The 14800-nt window shown below is 39.6% G+C and overlaps 1 protein-coding gene across 1 annotated transcript in view; it reads left to right on the top strand.

The window, feature by feature from the left end:
- The first annotated feature begins 3761 nt into the window (after nt 1–3761).
- The window catches only part of PRKN (parkin RBR E3 ubiquitin protein ligase), a 699368-nt gene continuing 688329 nt past the window's right edge, over nt 3762–14800 (top strand). Inside the window, exons 1-2 of the mRNA XM_075707694.1 lie at nt 3762–3816; nt 10170–10333. Coding sequence (XP_075563809.1) covers nt 3762–3816; nt 10170–10333 — 219 coding nt within the window. The remainder of the gene's footprint in view (nt 3817–10169; nt 10334–14800) is intronic.

A 14800-nucleotide genomic window follows, 5' to 3' on the forward strand; every position in this document is an offset into this window, starting at 1 on the left:
CCAGCAGCAGGCTGGCCTGGGCACGGGCCCTGCTGTGGCGTCGCCGAGGCGGGGGCCGACAGACCCCGGGGGGCTGACGTGGGGCCCTGGGCCGTGGGCAGAGTGGGGAGCCCCTGGGGACGCCAGGCAGGGACAGGCAGGGCTGGTGATGCCCCCAGTGCCGTGACAGGGTGCCTTTAGGCCATTCTGCAGAGTAGTCATCCTCCTATGTCTGCTATTGCAGTACTTTTACTGTTGAGAAGATGTGTCTCGGGGAGGAGAGATCATGCCGCCCATGGTTTGAAAGAAAAGCAAAGCATCAGAAAGGAGGGTGAGGTTAGCATTTAAAGGTGGAGGGCAGGGATATGACTATCCCAGAACATCGAAGCTCATTTTTCTGCTAGTAGAGAACAATTTATCAGTAAAACAGGTAAATTGGAACCATTCTGAAGGAAAAGAGGCTGCGGCATGTAGCCTTAAAATTGAGTGCTCAGTGATGAAATACAATTTCATTTGCACATTGTGTGTTTTAGAACAAATCAGGGCATGATTGTAATGATACTGGGATCCCCACAAATGGGATAAGTAAAAGCAAAGAAACATAAAGATTCAAAACCTAACATTAGACCTGTAAACACCAAGGAAATAAGCACTATTTTGTTCCTGTTCTCCGGAGCAGATGGCTTCATCCCTTCCCTTCAAGGAATGCACGTGGCTATACTGCACACAACCGTGTACTGAGCTAACACTGTCCTGGGCTGTAACAGTGTTTATTCCCTTGAGTTTTGGCTTGTTTTTGTTTGTAGTAGCTCTTGTAGAAATTAAACAAATTGAAAACAAAGATTTCCATGTCAGTAGGCGGGTAGGTAGGTATGTTTTGTCTGGGACTTCTGGAGTTTTTATCTGTGGAACTAATCTGCTTCTACATAGCCATTCCAGTGGCATATATACCATTTTTATCCATATTATAATATGCACTGTATAAATTTTTATACTCATTTGTCCTATACTGAACAACTAACAAACTTACTGAGGTTAGTACGCTCCTTCCTTAGTCAAGTGTCGCAGCTACCATATTTATCATACATTTGTTTCAGTGGATCTTCAGCTGTCCAGCAATGCTTCTAGTATTTACCAGAATGTAGATACCATAAGAAAAATGTGATAAATTTCCTGGGGAACTGCAAATGAGCGTAACTCAAAATAGTGGAATCTCACTATTGCAGTCCTCACCTTGCAGTCCCCTTTACAGCCTTAAAGCTATTGCAGTAGTCCTACTTAAGATTTTCTGACCCTCCTATGAATTTCATTGAACTCATGCAGTCTTTGCAAAAATACTGGCCTATTCTTCCACAGGACAGGGGTAATTTAAAAGCTGCAAGAGTATACTTTTTTTTTTTAATGTAATACTTCTTATTAATACGGAAAGCTGTAGCATATAGCTGGAAATATGTAGAGTTTAAAGACTCTTATCCATATCCAAGCACATTAAAGAACAGTATGCATCTATTTAAAATGAAACATGAATTTAGCTTGATTCTGTATCAAGGAAGTTCATGGCAACTTTGTGCTGACATAAGCAGCCAGTAAATCAGGACAAAAATAGCTAGGAAAATAGCATTTTTAAGAGACTTTTTAAGGAAATGCCAACATAATTGTAGTGTTGGGTTAGCTAGCTATGCATTCCTCCAACTTTAAAGAGAATTCGGGTACAGTAAAACTGAGTGAATTATTCACAGGAAATAATTCACTGGACAAATTTAGCTTGTCTCTTGGATTAAGAGGCATACTTCCTAGAACAAAATTAGGTTACTGTGAGAATTGCTGAGTTTAAAATTTGCCTCACTGCAATACAAGAAAGCAACTGCATGTGCATGCATAGTTCTGGAGGAAAAAAAGAGTACTGCTGAGCTCTTGTCTTTTTTGTTTGCCTCTATTCTTGGTTTGGGCAACTTGGTAGCAAGGAAGAGTCGGGGAAACCGTTAACCTGCCTACATGCTTGAGTTTACTCAGTGTTACATTCTATGGAGTACATGTACGGAAATACAAACCCAGCACATCTACAAAAGAGCTGCCATAATCATTCAGAACAAGGGTCTGTTTAACCCCATGTAGTATTGTCTCCAACAGTGACTGTAAGCAGAGAGACCCTTCTGAAGGCAACAGGGCAGACATAGATGATATTTCCCCTGATGTTAATAACAGCTATTTTTAACTCAAATGACAGGAGCTTTAAAATGTATTTTGCCAAGAATGGGAAAAATATCTTGTTGACAGTTTCTGTTACTTTTTACTGTCCTTGCAGTGATAAGTTCCTCTTTGGCTCAGAACATGACTGGAAGACATAGCCCTTCTAAGCTCAAAACCTACATATAAACTATTTATTTCGTACTAGTAAATGTTATCCCCTCCTTTTCAGCCTATGCGGTATCTGCCAGTTTCTTTTCTCCCTTTGAGCCAAAGTTACACATCTTGCATCTACCACTTCTCTGGCACAGTATTCCAGAGGGTCTGTTGCGAGTAGTGTAAGCAAACATCTCATTTTTGTCTGTTTTGAACCTAGGTCCTCCAAGCTTAATATGATGCCCCTTAAACATTGCAATGGAAGTGAGTGCCCCATCCCTACTCACCCTTTCCATGCTGCTCATGACTTTGTAGAAAACTGTCATCAGGTACAAATGTATCATTTATGAATACTACTGTATTGCTTTCCATAAACAGTTGTTTCAATAAAGTTGATCATGATTTTTACTTAAAAAGGAAATAAAACAATGAGAAACCTCAATCTTAAATTTTGAGTTAATAACCAAGGAACTTTTTTTATGATACTCATTTAGTGTTAGCTAGAACTAAAGGTGTTTCCATGAGAGAGTTTATTGCTTACTAAGGAGGCAAATAACCTCACCAAGGATGAGGTTTTATAGACATTGTTTATGTTAGATTACTACATTGCTCTCTATGTGTGACTACATCGTAAAATCATTTGTTAGGTGAAGGTAATTTACAAATGATCAGAGCAACCAAATTACTCCAGCTTAATGAGTTGCCACTTACTGCCTGTATAGGCTCTTTTTCTGCTGTGGCTGTGAAGTTGGCTTACATTAATGTGCATTAATTTTATTTCATAAATGCAATGATTGAGGAGGCCTAATGCTGCCAGTTATTATGGCTCAGCAGTGAGTGGTAACTCATTAACTCATGGTTAACTTCTCTGCATATACCTGTCAGTCTGGAGCTGCTGCAAAATATACAGGAGGCCATTTTGACAGGCAAACATCATACCAATGTATCAGTATCTGCAACGGCAACCCGCTCACATCAGGGTAGTGTTTAAGGTGTTGGTTTTCAGCCGTACAGACTAAAATGTGTGAAATCATTATCTCCAAGACAGTGTCTCACTCCTTGTGTAGTCAGCAGAGGTTCTCTAGTTGGATTTCCCTTTTTATAGAAGAAGGGAATTGTTGGCAGGATGTTCAATGCAAGGGCATCAAGACTCAGGATCTTGCTATCTCAACTTGGCTCCAATTTGTCGGAATTTGGCAACTTTTTGAAGAAAAGACATCTGTCTGAGAGTTTTCTTGGAGAGAGCTGAGGATATTTTTGCTAACTGATGAAAGGGCTACATGAATGCCTGTGGGACTGTTTATTCTAATGCTGATGGGATTTTATCACATATATATGTCAAGAAAAAAATCATGCAAGCCAGTTGGCCAGAGCTTTGTGACGGTGACAGCAGCCTCCAAAGCAGGACCTGATGTAGTGGAAGCAGGGTAGAAATTAAAATGGAGCTGACTAAACCATCCTGCTCTCCAGTGCTCCTGAGAGCAAAAAGTGCAGGTAAAGTCTCCTATTCTAATGCAGAAGCTAGATACACAAATCTGTGAAGAAAAAGACTGCAACCAGTTCCAGGCTGCTGGAGTTGCTGTGGAAAGACACTTCAAAGAACTTTGCACAAAGTTGTTTAACCATTTAATTGGACTTCCCATAACATGTGCTGACTGGCTGTTTAATAAAAGCCTGCCACAGCTCGGAGCTATTCCTTTAGAGTCCTGACCTCAACTTGCACAGTCTCTCCAACTCATCTTTTTCTTTCCATTTTTTTGTTCCTCTTTAATCTTTTGCTTTACTTCTTTCCCTTTTTGCAATTCCCTTGACACACTGAAAACCAGGAAATAACAATAAAAAGCTGTAGAACAAGATTTACTGCCATCACATTATATTGTATTCTGCTGCTAGTTTCTCACACTACCTATATTGTATGGTTGCATTTCTACAATTTAGGCTGTAGAAGTTCCAGGCAGCGACTGACGTTCACCTGGGGTTTATAAAGTGCCTACAAATGTATCTTATGTTCATTAAATAGAAAAATAATAGAAGAGTATCTTGCCGTATGATTGAGAATGCAAGAGCCCCAAGCATCTGAGAAAAACATTTTTATTTTATTTATTGAAATAAAAAGATACTTAGAATAGTGGCCTTCAGCCCATGCCTTGAGAGGTGATGGGCAGTTGTGCTGTAATGGAGGGACTTACAGAACATTTCCACAGTACTCTAGCAGGTGGTGAGGATTTTACATTATCTCGATTCCTACCTTTTCGTCTTTTATTTATCCTTTCTGTGCATTTTCCTGGTTTTAATCTGCACTAAACTGGTTAGTTGTACTGGATAAATTATTGATCACCATTCATGAGAAAGAATTAATAGTGAAAAGGAAGGAATAATACCTTCTAGTGTGAAATAGTCTAGATGTAGGTTTTTGAGCTAAGAAGGGCTGCGTTCTCAAGTCATGTGCTGAGCCAAAGAGGAACTGATCACCACAGACAAATGCTGTCACAAGACTTTTTTTCCTAGTCTTACGGAAATACATTTCAAAGGTCTTGTCATCTGACCTCAGTAGGGAAAGGGCTTTTAAAAATCAAAAAAGTTTCACATATTTCACACTGTCCTTGGGTTAAACATTGGTTTTATTCTTTTTGTCTCTAGGAAGAATGGGGAATAAAGACTACTTGAAGCTGTTGTAGTTAGCATGGACAAACATAATTGCTCAGAACTAAGATCTTAAAGTTTAAATGTGTGCATTCTGTTGCCACAGACCATATATTGTAAGTTATAGCTTTTGTCTGATGTGCAGCAAAGCAAGATTGTGTGATTCACTACTTAGGAGGAAAAAGAATTGGCTATCAAAGCTAAAATGAAAATTTGTGTTTTGCATGTAGCAATGTAAAAACATCTACAACTTTTTTTTTCATTCTTGGCACAGTTCAGTCATTTTGGTTCTATATATCAGGATTGCAACTTCACAGTTTGTTCACAAGCAGGGCCTAAGCGTCTCCAACATGCAATATTTATCTTCTCGATTCAGAACTGGAAAACCTGTAGGATTGATTACAGTGGGGGTTAAAGCTTTGGCACTTTTGGAATGACTTGCCAAAGAAGAAAGGCTGCTGAATCCCAGAGCCCTGAGAAAGATCCTGGCAGGAGTGCCTGCCTACCAGCTTTCTTCCAGCCTTCACTTGAAATTCTGCAGCTCCCCTATACACCTGCCCCATGTACTTGTGTCTGAGTTTAACCAGTTTGTATCTGCATTGGCTTAAATTTCCAGTTGAGTTTCTACTAAAATGTAGAATTGTAAACAGGCACAGCTGAGATGCAGGTGCACATTTCTTTCAGTATCCCAGTTATATGTGTAGCAATCTCCAGCGTCAGGGATGGACAGATAGCCAGTAGCAGTACTGTCTTAAACTACCCAAGATTTTAGTCACAATCTTCTCCACTTACTTATATTCCCTTCACTAACTGTTCTCGTATTACTTCAAGGGGATAAGTTATTCATCATATTGTATCCTAAGTGATTGAATTGTGCTGCTGACTCCATTTTAATAGTGCATGCAATGATGTGTCATACTGGTTGTGAAACATGAAATCTTCAGGATAGCAATGCTTTATTTGGGAACCAGTGCATTTCTGTATTGTATTCATATGAATGAAATGGCTCATTGTACATGAATTTATTAATACAAGTCACTTCAGAGGTGATAACTTCTTAATTTTATTACAGTCACTTGAATACAAATCAGCTAAAAGCAAACAAGTTGAGTTCCTTGGGAACTTTTAGTCAAAATAAATGCTGGGCTGCCTCTGTCATGACACACCAGTGTTTCCTCATGACCACAGCACTCACTTCTTTCCGGGATGTGTGTTAGTGCTTCATTCTGAGAGAGAGAATCTAAACAGAGGGGTCCAGTCAACAGGACTGGAAGAATGAAGAAGTATTTATTTCCATGAAGTGCTGCAGAATGAAAATATTTTAATATTTACATGGTACTTCTTGTTCAACAAAAAGAATATAAAAAGTCAATACATGGAATTTTTGATGTATTTGAGATGAAAACCAACGTCAAAGTAGTGAAAATTCCCACAGCTGGGAACCAAGATTTTAATTCCACTCAGTATTCACTTCTGTGTACGCCTCCACTCTCTGGTCCAGTTGAGGCAGCAGGGAGAGGTGGAGGGGTGCATTTTTACTTCTCACTTCTGTTTCCCTAAATTGCTAGCCTCTGTCTGTGAAGACTTGTTACATTCTGCTTAGCCAGCTTTAACCTACTGCTGCATGCTAGACGATCATTTTTGTGTATGCGGTCTCACGTCTTCTTTGCACCTGAATGCATTTCACGTACCCTGCAATTCTGTGTATTCTGATTTTGTAGTATCAGTTTGTAGGGGGAAACGCATTGCTATGTACAACTGCAATTCCTGCCCTTACACCCAGAACGGAGAACTTTCCCTCTGCCAGGCTCACAGAAGTGGCATCCCAAAGGTGTAAGCCTGTGGTCTTTGAAGAAGCCAATTTCCACCACTTGAGTCATTATGCTGGACCAAAAAAATTTCTTTTTCTCTACACAGAAAAAATTCTGGGTAGATACATGCTTGAAAAAATGGGTATTTTCATAGGAAACATGGGAAATTCCTCTGGAAATGTGTAAAAGTTACTTTTTCTACAACTGTTCCCTTATGTAGCACTTGTTGATCCTTCCAAACAAGAGATTAACACTATCCAACTTGTTAAATGTAAAACTGAAATTACTGCATGAAGATGTACACCTCTAGATAGATGTAGAGATTCAGACAGATACCAAGAGAGATTTACAAAAGCACCTAGGTACCTCGTGATCCCTCTGGAAATCAGGTCCTTGTGATATTTACAGAAATTATATTTGACATGACAGTCAAGTCTCAAAGTTTCATTTTACCAGACAAGTTTTACTGTTTGTCACCTCTTACAGATGTGGGAGTAGGAGAGCTGCTCCAAATGGAGCCTCCTTTCTTCAGCTCCGTTTGGCTACTTCTTAACTTTAGTAACTTGATTTACTTCTTTTGGATTTCCATCAGCAGTCTAGGCCTCAGGAAATTCTCTAATCTTCTGTTAAGCCAATATTTATTTAACTTCCAGCAGACAAACTTTAAATTCCAAGTCTTTTCAAAGTGTGTGTTCTTTGGAAGAGGTCTCGAATGTCTGCATAACTTCACCTATGATCTCGTGAATAGCATGCGCTGTTGTGGGTATCAACTTGATAGTGATGATTTAATTACTGAGTTGAAAAGTCAAAAAGAAAATAAGAAGTTTCTTTTTCCTAAAAAGACAGCTTGAAATAATCTATTGATTACATTCTGGTTTTATTCCACAGACTGAAGTTTTGTATTTAATCTTTTTATGTGCTGTGCAAGTAAGCAAAGGTCCCTTCTGTTCTTTTACATTAAAAAGAGTTGGTGGATTGCAGACTTTATAATAGAATAAATGTGTTTAAGGGCAAAATATTTGTGGATTAGAACTTTCCAGCAAGCAAAGTTTGGCATTCTAGCATTTTTTCTGAGTTAGCTCTTCAGGCTTGTAAATGAGGAGTGGTAATCTTTGCTGTCAAGTGCAAAACATTGCACTCACACACCTGTTTCCCGTGTTTGCTAGTGGTTACTTCTGCTACCTCATACATGTTGGGAGGAGGAGGTTATACCTGTTGGAAGTGAATAAAAATAAACTTATCTGAGGGAAGGGGAGGGGATTGTTGATGGTGAACACCAATTATGTTTGCAGTAAGTGTGTTGGATTTATGCTGTCTTTAAAAATGAGTACCACTTTATAATTAATTTAAATGACACTCCACTTGTTTCTGCTTCTTTTATCAAGCACTTTCCTCTTACCAGCAAATTTGATTTGCAGAGTCAATGCACTTGCTAACTTTTTTTCATTTCCACAACCAATAGCACTGGCTTTTGTAAGACTAAGGATAAAGAGGATTATTTATTAGTTAGGAAGAAGTCTTTGGAGATGCACGTGTATGCATTTTATGTGTGTATGCAAGCATACCTATATAAATGTATAAAAAAAATATATGCACATAGACAGATAGTCAGAGCTTAGCGTATTAAAAAAGTCTATTCCCCATTGATTTAACTATATATTTTGCTACTGGCCCAGACAAAGTTATTTACAGTGGAGCATTATGAGTGTTCTGGAAAGATGAGAAATGTTCAGTTCCCATTAGCTGGAGCTACTTTTTTGTCATATAAGTCCTCCTTTGCTCTCCAAACCACAATGAAAATAGAATTCAAATTCCTCTGATTTTTTTGAACAGTCTGAATATACAGCTTGCACAGTTTAGTTATTTCCAGAACACCTTTAAATAGAAATCAAAAGCAGTAACCAGATGTACTAGAGGAGATTGTGTAACACACTGCAGGACATACGTGCTGCACCCTGCCTGACACAACATTATGCAATCCTACCCTGCCTTTTAGTACATTAGGTGGGTACATTCAAGTGCAAAACTTAAAATGTTGTGTAAAATTTTATTGGTATATGGCCTTGTCCCTTAAAGATTAGCCAAATCTGAAACGAAGATGTGAAATTGCAGATATTTACAACATTCATTGCTCAGCAAAACAATGGCAGCCATATTCAAATGCTCTTAAAGAATCTGACCACTTTGAAGTGGTCAGGTAGACTTTATGCGTTTGAAAAATCATAAGGTCCAATTTTAAGGCTTTAAAAGTTATTTCTTTCAACTATATAATTACTTTTGTGCTTATGCTTCTCTCAGTCATGAAAAGTGCAAAGGAATAACATCTTCAGCTAAAACACTGTCGTGAGAATAGGAAATAAATCTTTAGGAAGACTCATTGTTACAATCAATACTCAAGCAGTTTAGGTGACAGGTACCCACTATGTAATTGATATAAATGATTTTTTGTTTTATATTGAGTTTTGCTAATTCCTTTGCTGCTTGCCTGTGGAGCTATTCGTTGAAGCATCCACTGGGGACATGTCTACCATTCATACAATCTCTGTGACTGATATGGATGTAATGAGGTTTTTCCCTCTTTCATAGTTCTTGTAGTCATTCCCCTGACCATGGGCTCAATGAGCACATTCAGAGTCCTTATGAAAAACAGCTCTGCCAGCTGAATGGCAGGAAGCTTATGAGTTTATTTGCCAGACTTCTCTCGATGTATAAACCAGTTGCTGCAGCTCTAAAAATGATATGACTGGTGCAGTAGTGATTTTCTGCACTGAAGGTAGATGTCGGCAGGAGTTATGTACTGCAGATATTTTGGTGAACTCTGAAAAGACCATGCTCTAATACAACACTCCCAAACATTTCTGCTAGCCTGTGATTTTCTCTCTATCATTATCTTCTGTAGAATTATATCTGTGGGAAACCAGTTTATATGACTGTGCTTTACTTGTGTAACAAAGAATTGTTTTCCCTTGTATTATTTAATGCATTTTGGCTCTAGCACATACCTCAGTTTCCTGCGTTTAGTTGTTACATGCAGTGGGTAAGAGCACGAGGGGCAAAGAAAGCATGTGTGCCCGATGCCTGCTAAGGTTAGGACTGAACTGAAAATCTATTGTGCCAATTAGCAACTACTTAGACAGCTGCTTAGCTGGGTCTTTTTTGATTCTGACTGTTCTCAGTAATTTCTAACACTGCCAAGGGGAAACACATGGGTTTTGTTTATTGGTCACTAACTATTCTGTGATGGTTTTCAAAATGGCACACTACAGTATTAATAGCTTTTCTCTGAAAATAATACATGCTCCCTGAAATTGAAGAATAAGCCTCTTGTAGTCACTCTAGTACAAACACCTCATGAGAAATGCTCACTATAAAAGGTGTTTTGCTCTTGTTCAGTGTTTGTCAGGTTCAACTCCAGCCATGGCTTCCCGGTGGAGGTTGGTTCGGACGCCAGCATCCTCCAGCTGAAGGAGGCGGTTGCCCAGCGACAGGGAGTTCCAGCTGACCAGCTGCGGGTGATTTTTGCAGGGAGGGAGCTCAGCAATGACTTGACACTGCAGGTAAGTCTCCCTTGGTAGCTTTGCTTCTGGACTGCTGCCAGCTACACTGCCTCTGCCTCTAATGCTGCCAATCTGACATTCATGCCTGAGATCTAATAGAATAAATAGTGCCTAGGGATTCCTTGAACTTTACTCCAAACTGCTTCATTAATTCTGACCTTCTTAATTATGCATTAAAACAGCAAGCAGGAAGGATAGGGGAAGAGAGAGAATATGAGAGAGAGCATGAGAGCGAGCTGTGCCTAGTGAATAAATGTTTACTGACTACAGAAGCAAGCCATGCACAATTTCTGTATCTGTTCAATTTCTATCTTACTTATTCCATTTGAATCTTAATGAAGAAGGATGTGAATAAATTGCTCTAAATCAGGTTGCACAGTCATCACATTGGATAGAATTTGTAACCCAATTGTGACCCCTGGAGGATAGCTACAGGGCTGCTGCTGCTCCGCATGCTGCTGCGCGCATGCACAGGTGAATGCCCTGCTGGAGGGATGGTTCCAGATCAGAAAGCCCACAGAAGTGTACTCCAAACCACTGAACTCATAAACGTGTGAAGCTAAGAGAGTAGCAGGGAGCATGGAAGAGTGCCTATGAGTAGGTATCTGAATTTCATGTCCTGAAGGTTAGCTAACTGTTCTCTTCAGTAAATGCAGAGGGCTGTTCATCTGTGGTCAGCAGTAGTAAGCATGGAAAGATAGGTTCAACTTTCTCTTCCTTATCTTTGCTACCGTTACCAGTCCTGCCACAGTTGCTTTATAAATATTTTTGTTTATCCTGTATGTGGATTTGGCAGTTCACTTGGATGGCCAGGGCTTAGAATAAGATCACACTTTAAGACATTTGGGGAACTTGGGGAAACCTACTGGCCTTTCAACAGGGTGCAAATACTGATATAATAAAATTGCTGTCCTTCTGCAGCAGTATCAGAGAACTGCAGATGCAATCTGTAGTAGTGCAGGTGATTATATAAAGGATCCCTCATAGGCAGAACTATTTCAGATTAATTGGCATTCATATTTTAGAAGTACTGCTGTGCTTAGAATGGCTGCTAAGTCTAGGTACAGAAAGTCACTACTGTATTGATGACCTATCACTATTTCTCCTTGGTATGATATTTATTGCTTTGCAAAGGGTTTTAGGGAGTTTCAGCACACAAAGGTAGGTATAGAAATGTGAATTGTTGTCAGTCTCCAATGCATCACCTGTGGATAGTGTGGATACGTATACTCACCACATAAACGGTAATGTGCTTCACTTACTTATATGTGAAAATATATATTAAAATGTAGGAATAATAAAAAATATAATGTTAATTGTAGAAGTTGTGCGTTGCTAGTTGCTAGATTTGGGTGTCTGTGTTGTTCTGTCAGAAGCTTCTGAACCACTTAGCATTTCCTGGGAAGCTGTAGGTATTGGTGTAACTGCCGTTTTATGTCAACATGAAAGACAGATTCTGAGCCCAGTTTTACACTTGCAACCAAGTTTGTTGTTGGCTACAACATACAATCTGTTGCCAGGGTAAATTAAAAATTACTTTCCAAATATACAGGCCTGCTGATGACTTAATTAATTTCATTGGAATGTCAGAATTACCGTGTGTACTCAAGACTTCTTATTGTTTAGTAAACTGGACCTAGACTCGTTCCTTTGACTCAGCTTCTAAAGCAGGTAGGAAGTTCAAAAGCTCTTTCAGATGGTATAATCCATACTTCTGTATTTAAGTGTCTTAAATATTGCAACGACTAATATCATTAGCGGTGTATCAACTACATTTTTATTCTTGATATTTAATTAAGTGTATTTTACTCTCCTTCTGTTTTTTCAGTTTTTTCTGTCATATGTTTGTGTATGTGTATTTATTGTGGAACTTTGTCAGCGCAAGAAGAATAGTTGAGGGTTTGAGGTGTTTGCCTGTGATAGGCTGTTTGGGGCTTTTTGCATAAGAAGTTGATTGCTAGTAAAATTTGAGTGCTAGTGAAATACTAACTGCTGGCATTTATGTTGCATCTGTAATTTCAGACTTAACACCATGTACAAACAAATTAACTAGCTCTTGTTTTCTAGACCTATGGAGTTGCATGCAGAATAAGAAAAATACAACATAGATTTGTATTCAGCCAACGCTTTTAAGTTATTTTATTTTATGGTAACGTAGAATTTCTAGTAAGACCATTTTGTCCTTCCATTTTTCATAAATTGCTTTTGAACTTATTTGCCCAGGATACTGTGGGAGAATCTAGAGGTCAGGAAGGAGAACTGATAGTATTACAGATAATGAGATTATAGAGGACATGGGAAAAGCTGCGGTCATTGCAGGAGTATGGGGCAGGGATATACGAAATACTCTAGGATTGCAAACTTCATCGGTTTCACAGCTCACAGAACAACTAGATTTGGCTTGACAGCTACTTTAGGATCTCAGGCAGCTGATACAAAACATAAGTGAGAATGTGAAAGCTGCATTTGTTTTCTTGTTTGGAGAGACGGAAAAATCTTTCATGGTAGCTGAACCCTGTAAAAAAGAAGTGAAGCTGGAACGGACAAATGTTAAAGAGAAATTATTATAAGAAGGAAAGTGCCAAGTTGAGATCTTAAATAAGTAATTCAATATCAACAACAACAGTAAAAAAAATGTAGGAAGGATAGAAGTGAAATATGTGTGGAGACGTTTAATTTGGTACCTCAGATAAGTGTTTTGTCCTTGAAAAAGAGAGAAAGATTAGACACTGATTCAGCTGTCCACAGGGGAGATCAGTATCTTAACTAGTGACTAAGGGGCAAGTAGTGAAATTAGAGCCATGGTAAGGAAAGATTGGTAATGACTGGATAAAGAATGAGACCTGCAAAATTTGGATCTCATAAGAAGGAATTAGAGCAATAAGCTGCTTCCTAAAAGCACAGCAAATGGTGTCACTTTAAGGGTGCTAAATATTCTGAAGAATGATGAAGAGCTCCCTTCTGATTACAGTTCACTTTGGAATGAATAGAAGTAATTAATTAATATATACCTAAAGTAGGAATTCTTTCAGAAGGCTGTCATGAGTATATGAGAATAGTGGTAAGATCTTCTCGTGGCAATCATAGGGGTGAAAGAACAGAACCATAACAGAGTTGCCAAAGGAATAAAGAGGAGGTAGCTGCTTATCAGGAACATTGCAGTGTTGTAACGGGAGATGACTGCTTACAACAGTATTGTCCTTGCCTCCAAGAACAGCAAAATTAGTTAACCAAGCCTTCTGGAAGCAAAATATGTAATATTTATTGATACAGAATTTTGCTCAATGCAAACAATTTGAAATTTACTACTGGTATTAGAAGCAGTGTTATATTAGTACAGGCTTGCCCTTTCTTGGAGAGCTCAAAATGCCCTTGTGTGAAGAAGCTCTTTGCAAACAGTTTGTAAGAGATATTCCCTGCCTTGCAGAGCTTACAGTGTGAATGTGTAAGGCAGACAAATGATGTGATGGCAGTGGAAGCAGGGACAGGTGTCCTGGCGGGAATACAGGGAAACGGCCCGGTTGTGTAGGGAGGAGGTCAGGAAGGCCAGGGCGAGGATGGAGCTGAATTTGGCAAGGGACATAAAGAATAACAAGAAGGGCTTCTACAGGTATATCAATCAGAAAAGGAAGGTTAAAGAAAGCGTACCCCCCTTGATGAACAAGAAAGGCGAACTTGTATCCACGGACGAGGAGAAGGCTGAGGTACTCAACAACTTCTTTGCCTCGGTCTTCACCAGCAACCTCTCTCCTCACCCCTCCCGAATCGATGGACCACAAGATGGGGACCAGGGGGGTAAAGCCCCTCCCACTGTAAGGGAAGATCAGGTTTGAGACCACCTGAAGAACCTCAATGTACACAAGTCTATGGGACCTGATGAGATGCATCCCAGAGTCCTGAGGGAATTGGCTGATGTAGTTGCCAAGCCACTCTCCATGATATTTGAAAAGTCATGGCAGTCCGGTGAAGTTCCTGCTGACTGGAAAAAGGGGAATGTTGTGCCCATTTTTAAAAAGGGAAGAAAGGAGGACCCTGGGAACTACTGACCTGGCAGCCTCACCTCTGTGCCTGGGAAGATCATGGAACAGATCCTCCTAGAAGATATGCTCAAGCACATGGAGGACAGGGAGGTGATTCGAGAGAGCCAGCACAGATTCACCAAGGGCAAGTCTTGCCTGACCAACCTAGTGGCTTTCTATGAAGAAGTAACTGCATAAGTGGACAAGGGAAAAGCAATGGATGTAATCTACATGGATTTCTGTAAAGCGTTCGACACAGTCCCCCACAACATCCTTCTCTCTAAATTGGAGAGATATGGGTTTGATGGGTGGACTGTTTGATGGATAAGGAATTGGTTGGATGGTCGCATCCAGAGGGCAGTGGTCAACGGCTCGATGTCCAAAGGAGGCCAGTGACAAGTGGAGTCCCTTAGGGGTCCGTACTGGGACCAGTGCTATTTAACATCTT

Source organism: Pelecanus crispus, chromosome 3, assembly GCF_030463565.1.
Source record: "Pelecanus crispus isolate bPelCri1 chromosome 3, bPelCri1.pri, whole genome shotgun sequence".
Taxonomy (NCBI): Eukaryota; Metazoa; Chordata; class Aves; order Pelecaniformes; family Pelecanidae; genus Pelecanus; species Pelecanus crispus.